Source organism: Staurois parvus, unplaced genomic scaffold (genome assembly GCF_062004578.1).
Source record: "Staurois parvus isolate SC_StPar_1 unplaced genomic scaffold, SC_StPar_1.0 ptg001150l, whole genome shotgun sequence".
Taxonomy (NCBI): Eukaryota; Metazoa; Chordata; class Amphibia; order Anura; family Ranidae; genus Staurois; species Staurois parvus.
The window spans coordinates 97,804-121,836 of NW_028318946.1; the positions used below are offsets into that span (position 1 = coordinate 97,804).

Below are 24,033 nucleotides of genomic sequence, written 5' to 3' on the forward strand. Positions count from 1 at the left end.
CGGGGAGACCGGATATAGTGAATGCGGGGTCTGGGGAGAGCGAATATAGTGAATGCAGGGTCCAGGGAGAGCGGATATAGTGAATGCAGGGTCCGGGGAGAGCGGATATAGTGAATGCAGGGTCCGGGGAGACCGGATATAGTGAATGCAGGGTCCGGGGAGACCGGATATAGTGAATGCAGGGTCCCGGGAGAGCGGATATAGTGAATGCGGGGTCCGGGGAGAGCGGATATAGTGAATGCGGGGTCCGGGGAGACCGGATATAGTGAATGCAGGGTCTGGGGAGACCAGATATAGTGAATGCAGGGTCCAGGGAGACCAGATATAGTGAATGCAGGGTCCTGGGAGACCAGATATAGTGAATGCGGGGTCCGGGGAGACCAGATATAGTGAATGCAGGGTCCTGGGAGACCAGATATAGTGAATGCAGGGTCCGGGGAGGCTGGATATAGTGAATGCAGGGTCCTGGGAGACCAGATATAGTGAATGCGGGGTCCGGGGAGACCAGATATAGTGAATGCAGGGTCCGGGGAGGCTGGATATAGTGAATGCAGGGAGCCGTGTTTTTAAGTGTCATTTCTGTCTGCTACCCTGTTCCTCTGCTATCCTCGTGAATCACTTCTGACCAGTTTTCCTGACACCAAGAGAAAAATGGTGACAGGGGAGGGACCTCCAGCAGATTGACAGCCTCAGCTCTGTTCCTGTTAGATGTGTGGAGGGGGAAGGGGGTGGGTCTCTTCCCTCCAATCAGCTCTCAAAGCTCTCCCCACAGAGCTCTGCAGTGTCTAATTTCAGCTGTCCACCCCCTTTTTTTCTGACAAATCAAACAAGCTGTATACAGTCAGCACTTTGGCTGTAGAGAAGAGAAGGCTGCAGATAAACTAGTACAACTTATGTAGGTGGATTTGTTTCATCTCTTTGTATCACCAGTCTCACCGGGTATATGTAAGGGTTTACAACCACTAACATTTTTTTTTTCTGTACATGGTCACTAAAAAGCTGTCCAAGGCTCTCCAGTATCCAAGGATAGGAGTAGTCAGGACACAGATGTCTCCCCCTTTTTGTTAGTAACTGCTGTCATCCTGCAATCTGTGCCATGTGATATTTGGTCACTTGATCACATGATGCACCAGATAGAAGCCTCGGCTGTTCCAGATAGCCATCTGCCTTAAGGGTTTAACAAGCCACCCCCCCCCCCCAAAACTGCAGGTTCTAGAAGAGAGTGGACACCAGCAACAGCCAAAGTGAGTCTTTATGTAGATCAACCTTTCTCAACCCATTCAGTACAGAGGAACCGTTACAATAAATTTCTGATCTCAAGTGATGAAAATTGATTCTATCTACAACTCACGATACATTAGGGTGATGGTCAGTGGGAAGAATGCTCCTTACACTTGTGGTCAATGGAAAGAGTTACCCCCTAAAGAAAGCTAAAAGGATCAATGGTGTCAAGGGGAACTTATCTTAGAGGCAGAAACTGCTCAAGAAACCCCTCTGGAGGAACCCTGGTTGAGAAACCCTGATGTCGACAGTGGAGGCAAGAAATGAAAGGGTTACCCGGTAGCTGGTCTCCAGTGTGGTCACGTTATCTGAAGACATCTCCCTTGCCTCTCCCTCCGGAGGCTTTGTAACAATTTAGCACTAATAACACAGGAACTTGGCTTGCTGAGAATATGTAATTCACGTAGGAAGAAGTTTCCAGACAATCCCGTGCTTCGTTCTAATACCAGTCTGGTCTACCGGAATGCAACAATTAAGAGAGAGGTCAATGAAATAAGGCAAGGAGTTTCTCCCATTTTTCGGGTCACTCAACCAGAAATGGAAGAGTGGTGCGGTTCCACCTAATGGGGAACATCTCCAGATGGGTTGGTTTCAGGGACGTCTTGACAAATCTTGTTTTTGGTGCCAGAACTGGTTGCTCAGCCTGGGTCTGCCAAAAATATTGGTGAGTATGAACTTGAAGGGCTTACTTGTGATACAGAACGGGATGTGAGGGAAAACCCGTCCGCTTCCTCTGTAAATGACACGGTGTCAGGCATGGTGACACGGACACTGCTGGTTACTCATGAATGAAAGGGTGGGCACAATTGAATGTAAGGGGGAATCTGAAGGGCACTTATGGATATAAGAGGGACTCTGGTTGGTCCTGGATGTGAGGGAGAGTTAAAGTAGAAAATTGCCTTCAATGTTTGTGTATCTACAACCTGGAAACACTGCATTGAAGGTCTTTCATTAGGCACTTCCAGTTATGAGGTGACAACTGTTTCTCACTTGTGCTCCTGGGTTGTCACCATGTCACATGCAGCACCGAGTCACAAAAAAGATGAATACAGTATTTTATGGAAAATGCGGCGCAGTTTCGATGATACACATTGCTTTAGCAATGTGTGCTGAGCAACGGACCCTGCGTGGAATCTATGCAGAAGGGTGGCCACCCAGCACGGGACCTGGAAGACCAGAGCCATCACTGTAGGCGCTTAGGCCACTACACTGATTGACAGCTTCCACAGAGGCCAATCAGGTATCACATATGAATACTTATATCTTGCCAAGCTGGCCCAGTGTAAGTAGGAAAAATATATTATCCCTGGAGTTCAGCGTTAGGATATTCTAAAGTTTTTATTTCCTTGACCGCATTCCTTTGAGTTTTGAAATATCTCTAGACTTCTTTAGAAATTTGTCTCTGATATCACTGTCCTTTTTTTCTTTTCAGTTAAGCTCTCCCTGCCATCCTCAATGCGCCTCCTCGGCCTTCTCAACAATTTCACTGCTGTACAACTCCATTTGCACTGGGGGAGCGAGGAGCACCCAGGAGGCTCTGAGCACCACATCAATGATCAAGAATACCCTGCAGAGGTGAGATCTTAGATGCCAACACCCTTTAGTAAAACATTCGAGGTCAGTCTTTTAAAAAATGATATTTCTGTTATGGGGTTTGGTGGGCTAAATATTCTACAGGCTCTTGGGTTCTGTGGCAGTGATATCTGCCATACTTCCTGGCCCACCTGGGAGTTTTGGTTGCTCCTGCCCACCTTTGTGTGTTCCGGATCTTCCTGTTACATTCTCCATAATATAAAATAAATAAAAAATCAGCAGGCATGGTGGAAGAGATATTATTCTGGGTGGACCGATCCATTTATGCCATGTCTCTGGTCCTAACAAGCTTTGGCCCAAGAACCTGGTCATATTTGCCCAAACCAGGTACAGTGAGTGTTTAGTGACTTTCATAGTGCCACAATGTTCTCCATAGGATCCCTAATTCCCCTATGCCAGTGGTGGGCAACCTTTTTTTTCAACTGAGCCAAATCTCGCCAAAACCACGATTGAAATTTATTTTGAGAGCCACATTTTTAAAACTGAAAATACATAGGATGGTACACTGTTTTTAGTTTCAATAAGTTTTTATAGTAATTCATCCCCCATATAGTAATTAATCCCCCCTATAGTAATTCATCCCCCATATAGTAATTCATCCCCCATAGTAATTCATCCCCCATATAGTAATTCATCCCCCATAGTAATTCATCCCCCATATAGTAATTCATCCCCCCTATAGTAATTCATCCCCCCTATAGTAATTCATCCCCCATAGTAATTCATCCCCATATAGTAATTCATCCCCCATATAGTAATTAATCCCCCCTATAGTAATTCATCCCCCATAGTAATTCATCCCCCATATAGTAATTCATCCCCCATAGTAATTCATCCCCCATATAGTAATTCATCCCCCCTATAGTAATTCATCCCCCATAGTAATTCATCCCCCATATAGTAATTCATCCCCCCTATAGTAATTCATCCCCCATATAGTAATTCATCCCCCATATTAATTCATCCCTCATATAGTAGTAGTAAGTAAGTAGCAAGTAGTAAGCCAAGTCCCCCCTGTGTCAAATCACTTACCTTTGCTCCGTGCGTTCCTCTCGCCGTGTTCCCGCGCCGTTCCGGTCTTCAGGGCGGACTGTGAGAGGAGCCTAGCTCCTCTCACGTTCGTCACGCTGCCCCGCCTACACACATCCTGACAGCCAATCACTGGCTATCAGGATGTGAGTGGCAGCGAGACTGGCCAATCATTGCATTTGAGCGCGCTGCCCTGGCTGTTTTTTTTTTGGATCACGCTGCAGAGTCCCTGCCGCCCGAGAGGAGGGAGGGGAGCGGGCGCCCGGCACACAAGAGCCGCATTAAAGCGTGTAAAGAGCCGCATGTGGCTCGCGAGCCGCGGCTTGCCGACCACTGCCCTATGCTAACGAAATATTCTCAACAACATTAAAGAACATGCAAAGCTGTAAAAGCACCACCAACACAGACAGTACTTGGCTCTCCATGACAGTTCTTCTTGGAGTCTATAACTGAAGGTCTTATTCTCAGTGGAAGCAAAGCCCACAACTGTAGTAATGAATTTATTGTCCACTGTGCAGCCTCAGCACAACCTCCTGTTGTCAGATTAAAATACAAGATGTAAGTGTCCAAAGGCCTGGTGTAATCTTCTGGCCTAGATACATCTACCAGGTCCTCCTCAAAACAATGGTCCACATCTGCTAGGTCCTTTCTAGCTCAAAGGTCCAGGTTTTATGAAGCACCTTACTATCCCAGGAGTAGACAAGGAGAACCTAATTCATGGATTGCTGTGAAGACTTTCAGGAAGAGCTAAGTACTGTGTATGCAGTATTTATATGTGAACGTTGCTGAGAGTTGAACTTTGTGGAGTAGCAACAAGAGTTCACCATTGTATTCGATCAAAGTTATGTCCAGTTTGTTAACCTCTTAGGTTCCGGTTCTGAAAGTCTTTTGACTTCTCATCCAAAACAATAAAGTTTTTCGGAGTTATGCTGATATACAGTAAAAGGAAGGACTAGTCAATAAAGATCATCAAACATCTTTTCCTAGTTTAGTTCTATGCCAGATTTCATCAAAAAGCTTGTTTTCAAGTGAGTACACTTTTTGGATTTTTACCCTGATAGTCATTCTTGCTGTACTATAGTTTAATGCTTTATACAGCCAACAGGTAATGTATTATGCGACCAATGGTTGTCAGTTGATACCTGACCATCCCACTTACAAATTAGCCAAATATATGTGAACCCCCTCCAAATGATTAAGTTCAGGTGGTGAAGGGATACAGCATTGGTTCAGGCTACAGCATACAAAGACATCATAGACAACGTAGCTCCAACCTTGTGGCAACAGTTTGGTGAAGGCCCTTTTCTGTCCCAACATGACTGTACCCTGTGTACAAAGCCAGCACCATTAGGACATGGGATGAACTGGAACACCAACTGTGGGTCAGGTCTTCTCATCCAACATCAGTACCTGACCTCATAAATGGTGGCCAGCTCCATAAAGACATGGTTTGATCAGTTTATTGTGAAGGACCTTGAATGTCCTTCACAGAGCCCTGACCTCAACCCCACTGAACACCTTTGGTTTGAACTGGAATGCTGATTGTGATCTGGGTCTTCTCATCTAACATCTGTTCCCGACCTTATAAATGTTTTTTTTTTGGCTAAAAGGGCACACAATCCCATAGGCATACTCCAAAACCTTTCCAGAAGGGTGACGAGTGTTATAGATGCAAAGGAAGAGGTAGGCCATGGTGAGTCCATATTAATGCCAATGGTGTTGGAACTGGATATCCAACAAATTAGTGTAATTGTCAGTTGTTAAAAAAACTTTGGCCATTCATATACAGTTTTCAGGCTGCTGAGACTAAGTCAACTACAGGATGTCACCTATTGACCAGATGTAATGTTTTATTCATTACCTCTTTCTTTTAAGTAGGCCTTCTCAAAATGTTCTAAAACCCTTCATTACTGATAGGTCTAAGTACAGCAACTATCTCATTTATATATAAGTATGTGTGTGTGTTTTTATTAGATTACAGGTGCCATTTAATGGGTCAGTCCACTTAGAATTTATATTCAAGTGTTTTGGTAGATGTTGGAGAGTTAAACACCTTCTGCTCCTCAGGGAATTTGGTGGGATCACTGCACTGAATTTCCATGTCAGCACACCTGCTGTGCCCATTATGAGGAATTCCCACCATCCTGGTGCTGAGTTCCTGGTCTGGTGGGATCACTGCACTGAATTTTTATGTCAGCACACCTAATGTGCCCATTATGAGGAATTCCCACCATCCTGGTGCTGAGTTCCTGGTCTGCACACCTGTTGTGCTCATTATGAGGGGTTCCCACAATCCCCGTGCTGAATTCCCACCATCCTGGTGCTGAGTTCCTGGTCTGCACACCTGTCGTGCCCATTATGAGGGGTTCCCACCAACCCTGTGCTGAGTTCCCAGGTCTGTACACCCACTGTGCCCATTATGAAGGGTTCCCACCATCCCTGTGCTGAGTTCCCGGGTCTGCACACCTGTTGTGCTCATTATGAGGGGTTCCCACAATCCCTGTGCTGAGTTCCCGGGTCTACACACCTGTCGTGCCCATTATGAGAGGTTCCCACAATCCCTGTGCTGAGTTCCCGGGTCTACACACCTGTCGTGCCCATTATGAGGGGTTCCCACTATCCCTGTGCTGAGTTCCCAGGTTTATACTCCTGTTGTGCCCATTATGAGGAGTTCTCACCATCCCTGTGCTGGGTTCCCAGTTCTGCACACCTGATGTGCCCATTATACGGGCTTCCCACCATCTCTTGCATGAGTTCCCAGGTCTGCACACATGCTTTGCCTTTTATGATAAGCTCCCACCCAACCCTATTGGATTTATTATTTATTTTATAATTTGAAGGAGGAGCAGGAACACACAAAGGTGGCCAGGAACACCCAAGACTCCCAGGTAGACAGAAACAGTTGGGAGTTGGGACCATGGCACTGAAATCCTGTTGTTGGAGTACTTAAGACCTACAACAAGTCAGAAGCTGATTCAACCCACCTGGCTCCAACTAAGCCTGAGATATGACGTTAAGCTGGACTGACCCTTTAAAGGAAGTGGACCCTCTTCCCGTATACTGAGCAGCAATGGAAAGCTTGCAACCTTTTTATATTTGGTGGCCCTTTAAGTCTTTATGAAGCTATTCATATCTTAAGAACATTGCTCGGGGGCTTATAATCTTACCGCGTGTTTTGTAGTATTAGACGAGGCTCAAGCTGAGTAAATGTATTCTCTGCTGGAGTCATTGATCCCCGTATCCCTGGCAAAGAGCTCTGCTTGGCCTGCCACCAAGCTACCAAACGCAATGTAGAAAGACCTTCACATGCAGTTCAATTAAACGGGCAGATCTCCCGGAAAACTGCTAAATACAATAATTAAAGACATATGTGGGAAAATGTTTACCTACCAAGGGATTTGTATATCTGTCCATATTGGCTGAAGAATTACACGACATGTCTAGCAGGGTAGGAGATCTGATTTCTTATTTCTCCAGTTCAGGAACACTTACAGGTCATGTCCCTCCCCAAACCTGAGATTGGACAGTGAAAGCAGAAGCAGCAGACTGAAAAGCTCCCTAGGCACTCAAGAGACCATTCTGGATCTTGTATTGAAATTCTGAGCGTTTCCGGTGTGTTCCTGTTAACTTCAACAGGCTGCCGTCTTCTAAACTCAACAAACCAAGTCAAATTTGCCACAACATGTTTAAGACCTCCTCCCGCTGCCTGTTATCTCTTAGGTGGGAGGTTTGAGGGGCCTGTTAAATGTGAAGATGAGCAATTTATGATTCTGTCCTTTGCCGGACACAAGGAGAAAGACCGTGGTGGGTCTTGGATGGATTGAAGAAGTCATAGAATATCAAGCTCAATAATCTCCTCAAATCAAGCTCATCAGATGGTGGTAGGTTCCCCCTAGTCTCCAGCTTTTGGTTTTGCCACGGTATGTTTAAGACTTTCTCCAGTTGCCTGTTATCTTTTTCGGTGGGCAGTTGGGGGACCTCAATTGCTTGTTTTTACCACTCCTTTACTGCCCATGTAAATGAAACCTAAAAAAATGGGTGCCTCTAAAGGAGAGCACCCTGGACTACACAGCTCGTTAAATGCCAAGACTAGCAATTTCCACATCTGTTCCACAAGAGGAAAGACAGTGGTGGGTTTTGGATGGATTGAAGAAGACCAGGAAGATCTTGCTCAATCATCTCCTCAAATCAGGCTCATGAGATGGTGGATGGTTCCCCCGCATCTCTAGCTTTTGGGTTTGCCACAGCATGTGTAAGACCTTCCCTGTTTGCCTTTTATCTTTTAGTTAGGGCGCTTGGGGGAGCCTCAACTGCCTGTTTTTACCTAAACCTAAAAAATGGGTGCCTCTAAAGGAAAGCACCCTGGACTACAGAGCACGTTAAATGCCAAGACCAGCAATTTCCACATCTGTCCTTTGGCCCCACAGAAGGAGAAAGACAATGGTGGGTTTTGAATGGATTGAAGAAGACCAAGAATATCTTGGTCAATCATCTCCTCAAATCAGGCTCATGAAATGGTGGATGGTTCCCCCGCGTCTCTAGCTTTTGGGTTTGCCACAACATGAGTAAGACCTTCCTTGGTTGCCTTTTATATTTTAGGTGGGTGCTTGGGGGGGCCTCAACTGCCTTCTTTTTCCTAAACTTAAAAAATGGGTGCCTCCAAAGGAAAGCACCCTGGACTACACAGCCCATTAAGTGCCAAGGCCAGCAATTTTAGCCTCTGTCCTTTGGCCCAACACAAGGAGAAAGACAGGGATGGGTTTTGGATGCATTGAAGAAGACCAGGAATATCTTGCTCAATCATCTCCTCAAATCGGGCTCGTGAGATGGTGGCAGGTTCCCCCACGTCTCTAGCTTTTGGGTTTGCCACAGCATGTGTAAGACCTTCCCTGGTTGCCTTTTAGTTGGGTGCTTGGGGGAGCCTCAACTGCCTGTTTTTACCTAAAGCTAAAAAATGAGTGCCTCCAAAGGAAAGCACCCTGGACTACACAGCCTGTTAAATGCCAAGGCCAGCTATTTCAGCCTCTGTCCTTTTGGCAGATGCAAAAAAAAAAGACAATGGTGGGTCTTGGATGGGTTGATGAAGACCAAGAAGATTTATTATCTAGCTCAATCATCTGCTGAAATCAGGCTCATGAGATGATTCCACATCTGTCCTTTGGCCCGACACAAGGAGAAAGACAGTGGTGGGTTTTGGATGCATTGAAGAAGACCAGGAATATCTTTCTCAATCATCTCCTCCAATCAGGCTCATGAGATGGTGGAAGGTTCTCCCGAGTCTCTAGCGTTTGGATTTGACATTTGAGCTGCAGTTTCAGATGAAAAGCTGTTTGCACGCACTAAAAATTAACCCATCTGGACGCACAGCGGGCAGCAGTCAGTTTTCTAGTTCAGTAACCCCACGCGGATTACAAAACCTGCAGGAGCCCATCGGCCAGCTATGAGAAATTGGCTTACTGACCGCAACCAACGGCCCCATACTGCTCCGTCACAGACTACAAAGAGTTTGGAAGGGGGCAGACTGCTGACTCCACTGTCTCGTACACTACAATGTATGTGAGCACACCAGCTACAATAACACGGGATTACGCTTGGATGACATTGCCCTATCATGATGGTTCCACAGCTTCGAGAACACGTTATGCCATTAATGTATATGGGAACCCAATCACTAAAATCTCATATCGGCTCATAATGTCTTTTTAAAACCTGAAACTTCCAGTAAAATAATCCCTGGTGATCCTGCCACGAAGGTCCTTTTTTGAGGTTCTGCCTGGTATAGGGTGACAACCAGGGGCGGACTGAACACTGGGTAACTCGGGCACTGCCTGAGTGCCCGGGGTCAGTAGGGAGCCCCATGAAATGTCCCTGGTACCTTTCATAGGCTCTTTTGGGTGTGATTTGAGTGTGGGCGAGGACACAGGGGCCCCATGAACCCCTATTGCCCGGGGGCACCATGAGTTGTTAGTCCGCCCCTGGTGACAACCCTCTTCCCCCATCTCCCAAATGTTCTTCTGCATTGTTCTCCTGACACATGGGCTTCTGATGGAGGCTACAACTGACTGTTTCAACACACATTACACAGGCATGGTCCAATGTTGTCCACGCCATAGCATTGATCCAGGGAATATCCGATTGCCTCTCAGGGGTTCAGGAAGGAATTTCTTTTCCCTGCAGGAGCAAATTGGATCGTGCTTTGCTGGTTTTTTTTGCCTTCCGCTGGATGAACTGTGGGTGTAGGATTATAATTTTTTTTTTTTAATGGTTGAACTGGATGGACTTTTGTCTTTTTTCAGCCAGACTAACTATATACTATATATTATGCAGCCATCACTGGAGTTCATTGTAGATAGAAAGTGTCTGCAAAGAGGCTGCAAGAGATCGGCAGCACTGAGATTAAAAAAAAAAAAGATCAAAACAGATGCAAGAAAAAAGACAATGGTGGGCCTTGGATGGGTTCATGAATACCAAGAAGACTTATTCTCTAGTTCAATCATCTTCTAAAATAATCTACTTTTAAAAACTAATTTTATTTATTTTTTTGCTATCCATGGGGATTCAGTTAACAGAATGTCAGATAATTAGGGTAGACACCTACTTTAAAAGGGTCACGCTACCTAAAAATGATATTTCCATGATGAATAGGTTTCTAGGGAATGAATGGAATGTATCATCTTTTCCAAGATGTATAGAAGCAAATCAGTTTGTAGATATATGTGTGCTTGTAGACTTCTTGGTAGTGTTGCACAACAGTTGTGCTTTACCGCTCCCCCTCACATTACAATCCTGGAAGTCAGCTGATTTGTCGAAAACAATGCACTCCCTGTGCGGCTGATACCATCTCTACCAATGTGTAGGATGGATGGTAAATGAGAGTCATTTATAGAGCTCCCTCTAGTGGTTACCCATATGGAAGAAAAATATATTTGAAATATATTTGAAAAATATTCTTATTGACATATATTTGAAATGCTACCATTTTGGCCGTATTCAATATATTAAAAAATATATTGCAATCAATATATATATATATATATATATATATATATATATATATATTTGAGTACTGACATGATACTTTTATGGCTACAATCACCTCAAGCTGTGTATATATATATATATATATATATATATATATACATACATACAATTTGAAATACTACCATTTCAGCCATATATATATATATATACATACATACTGTATGTTGAAATGCGTTTTTATTACAAAATTTATGAAAAATATTTTTAAGAATACAAATCTACATTTTTGGAATGCATTTACAAATATATGTAAAAATGTATCTTAAAACGACTTTTTTATATGTTAAAGAACATCTGAAGAAAATATTTTCAAAAATATATTTTTAAAAATAATTTTCATATATTTTGTAATAAAAAGGCATTTCAACATGCAGTATATGTATATATATTTTATTTATTATTTCAGGTGCTTATATAGCACGGTCAATTTACACAGCGCTTTACATACATATATATGTACATTCACATCCGTCCCTAACCCTCAAGGGGTGTACAGTCTAAGGTCCCTAACCCTCAAGGGACATACAATCTAAGGTCCCTAACCCTCAAGGGGAGTACAATCTAAGGTCCCTAACCCTCAAGGGGTGTACAATCTAAGGTCCCTAACCCTCAAGGGGTGTACAGTCTAAGGTCCCTAACCCTCAAGGGGTGTACAATCTAAGGTCCCTAACCCTCAAGGGGAGTACAATCTAAGGTCCCTAACCCTCAAGGGGCATACAATCTATGGTCCCTAACCCTCAAGGGGTGTACAGTCTAAGGTCCCTAACCCTCAAGGGGTGTACAATCTAAGGTCCCTAACCCTCAAGAGGCATACAATCTAAGGTCCCTAACCCTCAAGGGGTGTACCATCTAAGGTCCCTGACCCTCAAGGAACATACAATCTAAGGTCCCTAACCCCCAAGGGGTGTACCATCTAAGGTCCCTAACCCTCAAGGAACATACAATCTAAGGTCCCTAACCCTCAAGGAACATACAATCTAAGGTCCCTAACTCACATTCATACATACACATATTAGGGCCAATTTAGACAGGATCCAAGGAACCTACCAGCATGTCTATATATATATATACTGCATGTTGAAATGCGTTTTTTATATATTACAAAATATATGAAAAATACTTTTAAAAATATATTTTTTTTAAATATATTCTTCAGATTTTTTTAACAAACCAAAAATTCATTTTAACATATATTTGTAAATGCATTCCAGAAATGTAGATTTGTATTTTTAAAAAATATTTTTCTTATATTTTGTAATAAAAACGCATTTCAACATACAGTATGTGTGTGTGTATATATATATACAGTATATATATATATATAAAAATATATTTTGAAATATATTGAATATGGCCAAAATGGTAGTATTTCAAATATATGTAAAAATATGTTAAAATTACTTTTTTATATGTTAAAAAATATCTGAAGAATATATTTAAAAAAAATATATATTTTTAAAAATATTTTTCATATATATTGTAATATATAAAAAAACGCATGTCAACATGCAGTGTGTATATATATATATATATATATATATATATATATATATATATATATATTTGGGCAGCACAGTGGCTAAATGGTTAGCACTTCCGCCTGGCAGTACTAGAGTTGTCGGTTTGAATCCCAACCATGGCACCACCTGCCTGGAGTTTGCATGATCTCCCTGTGCCTGCGTGGGTTTCCTCTGGGTACTTCAGTTTCCTTCCACACTCCAAAGACATGCTGGTAGGTCAGTTGGCTCCTGTCTAAATTGACCCTAGTATGTGTTTGTATGAATGTGAGTTAGGGACCTTAGATTGTACGCCCCTTGAGGATTAGGGACCTTAGATTGTACGCCCCTTGAGGGTTAGGGACCTTAGATTGTACACCCCTTGAGGGTTAGGGACCTTAGATTGTACGCCCCTTGAGGATTAGGGACCTTAGATTGTACGCCCCTTGAGGGTCAGGGACCTTAGATTGTACGCCCCTTGAGGGTCAGGGACCTTAGATTGTACGCCCCTTGAGGGTCAGGGACCTTAGATTGTACGCCCCTTGAGGATTAGGGACCTTAGATTGTACGCCCCTTGAGGGTTAGGGACCTTAGATTGTACGCCCCTTGAGGGTCAGGGACCTTAGATTGTACGCCCCTTGAGGGTCAGGGACCTTAGATTGTACGCCCCTTGAGGGTTAGGGACTGATGTGAATGTACAATATATATGTAAAACGCTGCGTACATTGACGGCGCTATATAAGTACCTGAAATAAATAAATAAAATAAATATATTTATTGAAATATATTGAATATGGCCAAAATAGTAGTATTTCAAATATATGGACAAATCTGTGTTAAAATGACTTTTTTATATGTGAAAAAAATCTGAAGAATATATTTAAAAATATATATATTTTTAAAAATATTTTTCATATATATTGTAATATATAAAAACCTCATGTCAACATGCAGTGTATGTATATGTGTGTGTGTATATATATATATATTGAATACGGCCAAAATGGTAGTATTTCAAATATATGGCAATATATTTGGGAAGAATATTTTTTGTATTTCAATGGTTTTTATTAATTTATACCAGTTTAAAACAGGAGCAACAATTCACGCCCACTCAGGGGCTATCAATGGCACATAAAAAAATTAGAAAATTAGAAAAATCAGTGCTCTTAACACCAACAGCCCACTCAGGGGCTATCAATGGCACTTATTTATTTATTTCAGGTACTTATATAGCGCCGTCAATTTACGCAGCACTTTACATATATATTGTACATTCACATCAGTCCCTGACCCTCAAGGGGCGTACAATCTAAGGTCCCTAACCCTCAAGGGGTGTACAATCTAAGGTCCCTGACCCACAAGGAGCGTACAATCTAAGGCCCCTAACCCTCAAAGGGCGTACAATCTGAGGTCCCTAACCCTCAAAGGGCGTACAATCTAAGGTCCCTGACCCCCAAGGGGTGTACAATCTAAGGTCCCTGACCCCCAAGGGGTGTACAATCTAAGGTCCCTGACCCTCAAGGGGCGTACAATCTGAGGTCCCTAACCCTCAAAGGGCGTACAATCTAAGGTCCCTGACCCCCAAGGGGTGTACAATCTAAGGTCCCTGACCCCCAAGGGGCGTACAATCTAAGGTCCCTAACCCTCAAGGGGCATACAATCTAAGGTCCCTAACCCTCAAGGGGTGTACAATCTAAGGTCCCTGACCCACAAGGAGCGTACAATCTAAGGCCCCTAACCCTCAAGGAGCATACAATCTAAGGTCCCTAACCCTCAAGGAACATACAATCTAAGGTCCCTAACCCTCAAGGGGCGTACAATCTAAGGTCCCTAACCCTCAAGGAACATACAATCTAAGGTCCCTAACCCTCAAGGGGAGTACAATCTAAGGTCCCTAACCCTCAAGGGGCGTACAATCTAAGGTCCCTAACCCTCAAGGGGCGTACAATGTAAGATCCCTAACTTTCAAGGGGTGTACAATCTAAGGTCCCTAACCCTCAAGGGGAGTACAATCTAAGGTTCCTAACCCTCAAGGGGCATACAATCTAAGGTCCCTAACCCTCAAGCGGTGTACAATCTAAGGTCCCTGACCCTCAAGGAGCGTACAATCTAAGGTCCCTAACGTACATTCATACATACACATAATAGGGCCAATTTAGACCAGAGCCAATCAACCTACCAGCATGTCTTTGGAGTGTGGGAGGAAACCGGAGTACCCGGAGGAAACCCACGCAGGCACAGGGAGAACATGCAAACTCCAGGCAGGAGGTGCCGTGGCTGGGATTCGAACCAACGACCCGAGTACTGCCAGGCGGAAGTGCTAACCATTTAGCCACTATTAAATAACAAAACATTAGTATAACACTGATAGTAACTCAAACTAAAGGCAGCTATCCACCGCCACACAAAGAAAAGGAAGGAGAAGTACAAAAGAAAAAAGATAACAAAACCAAGAGCAGGGGTCCGAGAAGGCCAATGCCGAACAACATCCCGTCCCCAGACTAGCCGGGGGGAGTGTGGGAAAGACATATTACAACCACGGCTCCCATATTTTCAAGACTTTACGTTGGAAGTTGTTGCAGATACTCGACATCTGTCCATGGAGCATCATAGTGGTCATACGGTCCCGCACCCCCTGAAGAGGGACAAACGGGCTCTTCCAGGCCTGAGGAATTGTGGCCGACAAAAACAAAGGGAAGAATATTTTTAAACTATATTTCAAATATATTTTTCTTCCATGTGGGTTTGTTTGAATATTTCTATCATTACTGGTATTATCGTTACTAATATTAACCCCATCCTGCCTGCCCCGGAGGTTCTGAGTACCCGGGAAGGAAAAATAGTTGATCATGTGACCACTGTGATTGGCTGCCACTGTGGTCACATGATCGAGAGCCTCTTCGGCTACTGATCCGTTAGTGGGGATTGAGAGCTGTCTTTTGGGAGTGCCCAGAAATATCAGCCGCCCATGACGCCTATGTGCGGCATGTGGGCGGTAATATATGTGTTACATGGGCAGCAACAGGTTTATTTTTCTGTTTCAGGTGCCACGTTATGCACTGACATCAGTTCTCTCCGGACGGTATGGTCACCTGCTGACTTGCCAATATCCACAGGCAGTTGAACTCTTCAGTAAACTGAAGAGTTCAAATAATTGCAGTACAGAGGATGTCTTTTCTTCTTTTTTTTTTTCCAGTCATTTTAAGTGTATAATGACCATAACTTTCCTATACCCAAAAACTAGACTGAGAGAACATGGAAGAAACGGGGAAAATGTAGCTGAGACTGAACGAACTAGCACTGAACAGAAAAGGGGAGGACGGAGGGGTAGTAAGTAAATGAGCTGTGGTGGCCCTAAACCACCACTAGGTGCTCAATGCAAAAATAAATTAAAATAAAATAAATGATAAAAAAATAAAATAAAATACAAAAAAAAATATATATATATATATACACTAGGTGTTAGCATACAACAGAACAATAGTAACCTGATGCAGCTCAATGCAAAAATAATAAAAAAAAAAAAACAAAATGTGTGTGTGTGTAAGTATGTATGTAAGTATGCATATGTGTGTGTGTGTATATATATATATATATATATATATATATATATATATATATATGGGCGGGCCAAAAAATATATATGGAGGGAGAATTTACAAATTCGAAAGTTGATTGTGACTTTGGAAAATAATCTGTGAGTTGTTGTTTTTATCTTCCAATCCAGTTGCACATCGTCCATTACAATGCTGACCAATTCATCGATATTAATGAAGCCAAAAACAAGCCAAATGGATTGGCGGTTCTCGGGATCCTAATCACGGTGAGCAACGCGTTTCGTTTCCTGATACTTTCTAAGTTTCCTGTTTTTGGATTTTCAGAAGCCCATTTCTTTTCATCTGATAGATCTAATTTTTTGCCTTCCATCCTCACTATACAGACCGGGTCCAGCCATAACCCAGGCTACGCCAACATCATCAACTATCTGGAGAGAGTCAGCTATGCAGGTAGGTAATCCTTAGTATGAGTTCACCGCACCCTGTGAGCTTCTCACAATGTGCATGAATAGTGTCAGCCAGTCAGATAGAGCTACGCCTCATTTCCCGGCTGGAGGATGTCCAGCATCATCTAGCGCTTTCCTCCCCAGTCAGACTGTCCCTGGGCCCACCCCTTTCATACATTGGGTTTTAGTTCTTTCTATCATGGAGACTTTGAATGTGGGCGGCAGGGGCGGACTGACCATTTGGAAACTTGGGCACGAGGGTCCGGGGTCAGAAAGGGGCCCCATGAGATGCCCCTGGTACCTTTTTCATAGGCTTTTTTGAGTTTGGGCAAGGACACAGGAACCCCATGATCTCCTATTGCCCGGGGGCCCCATGAGTTGTCAGTCCGCCCCTGGTGGGCGGTATCTATGCAAATTCAGCCTGCCTCCTCCAGACTGGCATCCACCCATCAAAGCATTTTTTGGTATTTTCATAACCTTTCCCACTGTTTGAAGAAGGGCTGAGGGCTCTTGTGTACTGAAGCAGGGTGCTATGATGCTTTCAGGGAGCTATGTACAACACCCTTCCGGCCCCTCCCATCAGTTATGATTTGCTTTCATTGCATAGACAAGCACAGGGACCCAGTGATGATGTCACTGGGTCTTAAATAAGATATGTGATGAAAACAGAGAGGTTATATTTAAAAATGTTATTAGCATGTGAAGAAGGGGGAAGGCACACAGGGTTGAAAGAGTACAAATGTCTTTGTATGCTGTAGAAATAATAGTACCTGCATTGGAAGTACCTGAACTCAGTCATTTGGAGGCGCTCCATATACTTGTGACCATACAGAGCAGGGTTCCTTAGCCAGGGTTCTAAGGAACACTGGGGTTCCTCCAGAGGTTGCTAGGGGTTCCTTGAGCCATGACCAACTTCTATTTCTCAGATAAATTCACACCGACACCATTGATGTTTTTAGCTATCTGTAAGGGGGAACTCTTCCCAATGACCTCAAGTATAAGGAACATTCTTCCCAATGACCTCAAGTATAAGGAACGTTCTTCCCAATGACCTCAAGTATAAGGAACGTTCTTCCCAATGACCTCAAGTATAAGGAACATTCTTCCCAATGACCTCAAGTATGAGGAACATTCTTCCCAATGACCTCAAGTAGAAGGAACATTCTTCCCAATGACCTCAAGTAGAAGGAACATTCTTCCCAATGACCTCAAGTAGAAGGAACATTCTTCCCAATGACCTCAAGTAGAAGGAACATTCTTCCCAATGACCTCAAGTAGAAGGAACATTCTTCCCAATGACCTCAAGTAGAAGGAACATTCTTCCCAATGACCTCAAGTAGAAGGAACATTCTTCCCAATGACCTCAAGTAGAAGGAACGTTCTTCCCAATGACCTCAAGTAGAAGGAACGTTCTTCCCAATGACCTCAAATATAAGGAACTTTCTTCCAACTGACCATCACTCTGATGTATCATGAGATGTAGAAATTCTTCCCAATGACCTCAAGTAGAAGGAACGTTCTTCCCAATGACCTCAAGTAGAAGGAACGTTCTTCCCAATGACCTCAAATATAAGGAACTTTCTTCCAACTGACCATCACTCTGATGTATCATGAGATGTAGAAATAGTCATTTTTAGCAGGGGTTCCGAGACCAGAAACTTGTTTCAAGGGTTCCTCCATGTTTAACAAATGTTGGAGAAAGGCTGATATAGAGTATGTGATGACCTCATATTGATGTTTTCTGCAGATCAGAGTGTCTCCATTCCATCTTTCAATGTGGAGGAGCTCCTGCCTAGCAAGCTTGATCAGTATTTCCGCTACAGTGGTTCCCTGACCACGCCGCCATGCTTCCAGAGTGTCACCTGGACTGTCTTCTACAACCCAGTCCAGATCTCACAGTCTCAGGTAAGTGGCTGCTGCACCCATGGAGTTCCACGTGAATAAATAAACTGTTATTTGTGCAAATGCAACATGCCACCTCTACCCAAGGTCAATCGGGTTGTTCACTGAGTTGCGACAAGTGATTAAAAAAAAAGTGAAAACAAGTATTTCGTAAAAATTAAAACTGTTTTTTATACACAGTACTTTGGCAAACTACATTTAAAATCTGGTGATGGTTGCCATCATGCTATGTAGGAGCCACTTGTTAGCGTTTCACTTTATCTCACTTCTTTTTATAGATGGATAAACTGCGCAGGACACTTCATTCTACTCCAATCAGCCGTCCTCCGGAAGTCCTACAGAAAAACGTCCGGGACATTCAACCAGTGAACAAGAGAACAGTGTACTCCTCCTTTGTAATAGAGAAAGGTATGTTCCACCATAAAGGCACCATTACTCCATGCCCCATCTGCCCTCTATGCTTCTCTCATGCCCTTGGTTCATTGTCCATAATAGTTCATGAATGGTGGAGCTCACATACCTAGAATTCTGCTCATGGGTAAAGCAACTGAGGTAGCTGGCTTAGCCCAAAAGACCACAGCCAAGACTGGCTCACCAAAATCTGAGGCCTAAACTTGACTAGCTCACCAAAATCTGAGGCCTAAACTTGACTAGCTCGCCAAATTCTGAGACCTAAACTTGACTAGCTTGTCAAATTCTGAGGCCTAAACTTGACTAGCTCGCCAAATTCTGAGGCCTAAACTTGACTAGCTCGCCAAATTCTGAGGCCTAAACTTGACTAGCTCGCCAAATTCTGAGGCTTAAACTTGACTAGGTCGCCAAATTCTGAGGCCTAAACTTGACTAGGTCGCCAAATTCTGAGGCCAAAACTTGACTAGGTCGCCAAATTCTGAGGCCAAAACTTGACTAGCTTGCCAAATTCTGAGGCCAAAACTTGACTAGGTCGCCAAATTCTGAGGCCAAAACTTGACTAGCTTGCCAAATTCTGAGGCCAAAACTTGACTAGCTTGCCAAATTATGAGGCGAAAACTTGACTAGCTTGCCAAATTCTGAGGCCTAAACTTGACTAGCTCAGCGAAATCAGAGGCCTAAACTCACACAATTTTCAGAGGTGGACTATAGTAATGCCACTTTTACTGAAGTCCATTGTATTCCAACCATAGCTGTGGGCCCCATTAGTATTCTCTAAACTGGAAACCATATGTAATCATGGACCAGTGGCTGAGCATCTTAAGTTGTACAAAAGTGCATCAGCAGTGTGAAAGGGCCCTTAGAGAACCCCAAAACTATGGTTGGAGATACTAATAAACAGGAGGAAGGACTAATATCAATGTGGTTCAGGTCTAGACCTAAGTGTACTTACTGGGCCTTTTAAATCTTGTAGGCTTTAGTCAGTCAGGTTCTTCAAATCAGCAACTAAAATAATTACAGCATTTGTTATTCTTAACTACCTCAACATGTGGTAATAAAGCCCAAACATATTTCGTGTTGGTATGAAACATGTTTGGGCTCACAGCTGAAGACCGTCCAATGAATGTTGAGTAGGCGGTTTAATCCCAGTAACTGGTGGTAGTTCGTCTGGTACATAGTTAGCCTCACGATTCGCAAGCTGAACTCTCAAGTAGGTGATCTTGCTTGCTTTAGCAATGGCCAGCGGTGGAAGGTACCAAATTATGTTGGCTTACCTTTACATTTTCAAGAATAAAAACTGCTACCTGGAAGATGGTGGAGTAAATGCGTGGAACACATTTTTATGGGTAATAGTTGTACTTGGACACCGCAAAGGGTAGAATGTTAGTACAAGACTGACCAACAACTGGAAAAACTTGGGGTGGTCTATCTAAAGCAGCCCTCAGTATTCCTTTGCCATCCCTGTGTCGGGTTCCTGGGTCTGCACATCTGCTGTACCCATTATGAGGGGTTCCCACCATTCTTGTGCTGCATTCCCAGCTCCGCACACCTGCTGGACCCATTATGAGGCGTTTCAACCATCCTTGTGCTGAGTTCCTTGGTCTGCACACTGGCCCCCCTTATACCAGGCTGCATTTTATTTCTGCTTGAGTGTCAGTGGAAGGATTGGCAGAGAGGGGTGGAGGACACTGAGTGGAGGCCAGTGGAGGGATTGGCAGAGAGGGGTGGAGGACACTGAGTGGAGGCCAGTGGAGGGATGTAATGTAATAGCAGAAATTGTAACAAAGGTGGGCGATAACACCCAAAAACTCCCAGGTGAACAGAGAAACAGAGGGATCTCAATGGTGGGGCACCCAAGACATATAAGAAGCCAGGGTCTGACTCCCCCTGCCCGGCCCCACCCTTACCTAAAATATCATATGAGGTGGACTAACCCTTTAAGATTTCATTCTCCAACTTTTTCATGGCTCACTATGTCCACCATAACCTCCATGCTTTTTTTGTTGATTAATGTTTTTGGATTTTCCTTGTCACGTGTCCACAGCTTAATCCCTTTGTTTTCTTTCTTTGTCTTGCAGGGTTGTCTTCAGGTAAGTTCCTTTTTTCTAATCTTGTCATCCATGTAGCTGAGAGCCGACAGTTGATGCGTGACTGCCTTTTGGGTGCTTTTTTTCTTTTTTGAGTTTGTTTTTTTTATTCCCCTCTAATTTCCACTTCCAATGGGGACAAAGACAGCAATAAAACAATACAAGGATCTTCCTGAACCTTAACAACTTAACCGTATCATTTTGGCTAGATTTTGACTTTTAGGGCTATATATATATATATATATATATATATATATATATATGTGTATAAAAAAAATTCAGAACTACATTTGTGTTGTGTGAATGGGGCGCAAAATCAAATGTTAATAGAATAATTTCTCTCCGGGTCAAATGTTATACATTTCAGAAAAATAGGGAAGTTTGGGAAAATACTGCATTGTGGCCACTAACAATCCTAGCAATTTATTACAGGTATGTATATAGTGCCGTCAAGTTACGCAGCGCTTTACATATATATTGTACATTCACATTAGTCCCTAACCCTCAAGGGGAGTACAATCTAAGGTCGCTGACCCTCAAGGGGCGTACAATCTAAGGTCCCTAACCCTCAAGGGGAGTACAATCTAAGGTCGCTGACCCTCAAGGGGCGTACAATCTAAGGTCCCTAACCCTCAAGGGGCGTACAATCTAAGATCCCTAACCCACAAGGGGCGTACAATCTAAGGTCCCTAACCCTCAAGGGGCGTACAATCTAAGGTCCCTAACCCTCAAGGGGCGTACAATCTAAGGTCCCTAACCCTCAAGGGGCGTACAATCTAAGGTCCCTAACCCTCAAGGGGCGTACAATCTAAGGTCCCTAACCCTCAAGGGGCGTACAATCTAAGGTCCCTAACCCTCAAGGGGCGTACAATCTAAGGTCCCTAAATCACATTCATACATACACATACTAGGGACAATTTAGACAGGAGCCAATTCACCTACCAGTATGTCTTTGGAGAGTGGGAGGAAACCAAAGTACCCAGAGGAAACCCACGCAGGCACAGGGAGAACATGCAAACTCCAGTGGTTTCGTGATTGGGATTCAAACCACTGACCCTAGTACTGGAAGTGCTAACCATTTAGCCACTGTGCTTATTCCATAAGATCCTCAGCGCCACATAGTGGCCATAATGTGGTATTTTCCTGATTTACTCTGATTTTGTGTGGCATCACAGGATGAATAGCTCTGCAAGTTTTCTTTTTTTATAAATACATCTTGGTGTCTTAGGCTTTCTAACCATCTTGATCTATGACCTGTAAGTCAGTGACCTCAGCCTACCACCGAATGTCATCCGATGTGGTGGTGAGACTCCATACAGTCTTTACAACACAGTGGGAGTACGTTGACTATAGGTAGCACAATAGTGACTTGCTTCTAGACCTAATCTTCTCTTTCTTCCATTAAGGTGTCATTGTGGCCATCATGTTTGGAGTTCTCGGAGGGATGCTGCTCATCTCCATAGCTCTGTACTTTATCATCATGGTGATCAAGTAAGGAAATCCATCAGTTGCTTTTCAGATGTCCAGTGCACAGATCAGATAGTTAGTCTTCTCATCTAACATCAGTACCTGGTCTTGCAAATGGTGGCCAACTCCATAAAGACATGGTTTGACCAGTTTAATATAGATGAACCTGAGTGTCCTGCTCAGAGCCTGACCTCAACCTTGCGGACCACCATCGGGATGAACTGGAATGCCAATGGTGAGCCAGGTCTTCTCATCTAACATCAGTACCTGATCTCACAAATGGTGGCCAGCTCCATAAAGACATGGTTTGACCAGTTTAATATAGGTGAACCTGAGTGTCCTGCACAGAGCCTGACCTCAACCTTGCTGACCACCATTTGGATGAACTGGAATGCTGATTGCAAGCCAGGTCTTCTCATCCAACATCATCACAAATGCTTTCTTTGGCTTAAAGGGCACACATTTCCACAAGCACATTCTATAATCTTGTAGAAAGCCTTCCCAGAAGCGTAGAGGCTGTTATAGCCCTAAATGGGAGGCCAACTTCATATCAACGGCCATGGTTTTTGAATGGAACATCAATAAGTTCATATAGGTATGATAGTCAGGTGTTCACGTGTATTTTGTCCATATAGTACACCTACTGTTAGTATTTGTCATCTGATGCAACTATATATTTCTTTCGTTACAGGAGACCTATTGCGCACATAGGAAAAGCCTAACGGTGTCTCCTTAAATAACTTTGTGGCTTCCTAATACAGCTGCCATTGGAAACCATTATGCCTTAACCTGACAATATGGAGGCCTTAAAGATGGCTCCCACTATGCTACTGGTAAACCAAGATTCTGTGACCAGTTTCAATGCTGTGAAGTTCTTCTTGCTGGACCTAAAAACTGATGCGTATAATGCCGATACCATATCGGTTATGGACTTTTACTGCTCTGTACTTGGTAAAGGCCTTATTTATCAAAGTATATGAATGGACAAATGATGATCGTATTAAACCGTTTCATTCTTCCGTATTTCATTGGAAAATGAAGAGGATGATCTGGTGGCTATGGCCAACGGTAAAGTTTCTTTCTTGGGATGATCCTGAGGGCTCTACATTCTTTGATCATTTCTGCTCCAGCCCTGTGACAGCCAGTAGATACCATGGTCACCAATGGTTATATTAAACAGTTTCATTGTCCCGTATTTAAATTGGAAATAGAAGAGGACCACCCGATGGCTATGGCCAACAGTAACTCTTGGAGGACCTACATTCTCTGACCGCTGCCTCTCTAGTCTCTTGACGTTTCCAGCCAATGGCCACCTCGAATGACCATGTTAAACAATTTAATTGTCCTGTATTTGAATTGAATTTTAACAGGGACATCTGCCAGCTCTGGCCAACAGTAACATTTCTTCCTTGCGATGATTTTGGAGGCCCTATGTTCTTCGACCACAGCCTCTCCAGTCACGTGACATCTTTAGCCAATGGTCACCGAGAATGATCATATTAAACAATTTAATTGTCCTGTATTTCAATGAACAATTAAGAGGACCATCTGCCAGTTCTGGCCAACAGTAAAATTTCTTCCTTGGGATGATTTTGGAGGCCCTATGTTCTTCGACCATGCCTATCCAGTCATATGGTGTCTTCAGCCAATAGTCACTCAGAAAAACCAGCCCTCTGCAAAGCTCCTTAGCTTTAAAGTTATTCTAAAGGTTCATTTTTTT

At 43.4% G+C, this 24,033-nt stretch overlaps 1 protein-coding gene across 1 annotated transcript in view; it reads left to right on the top strand.

Annotated features, from left to right (window-relative positions):
• The window catches only part of CA14 (carbonic anhydrase 14), a 78,936-nt gene extending 55,033 nt beyond the window's left edge, over nucleotides 1-23,903 (top strand). Inside the window, exons 4-11 of the mRNA XM_089659342.1 lie at nucleotides 2,714-2,856; nucleotides 16,171-16,266; nucleotides 16,384-16,450; nucleotides 18,194-18,351; nucleotides 18,627-18,756; nucleotides 20,838-20,849; nucleotides 22,253-22,337; nucleotides 23,005-23,903. Of these exons, the coding sequence (XP_089515468.1) occupies nucleotides 2,714-2,856; nucleotides 16,171-16,266; nucleotides 16,384-16,450; nucleotides 18,194-18,351; nucleotides 18,627-18,756; nucleotides 20,838-20,849; nucleotides 22,253-22,337; nucleotides 23,005-23,035 (722 nt within the window). The 3' untranslated portion in view covers nucleotides 23,036-23,903. The remainder of the gene's footprint in view (nucleotides 1-2,713; nucleotides 2,857-16,170; nucleotides 16,267-16,383; nucleotides 16,451-18,193; nucleotides 18,352-18,626; nucleotides 18,757-20,837; nucleotides 20,850-22,252; nucleotides 22,338-23,004) is intronic.
• Nucleotides 23,904-24,033: the final 130 nt, after the last annotated feature.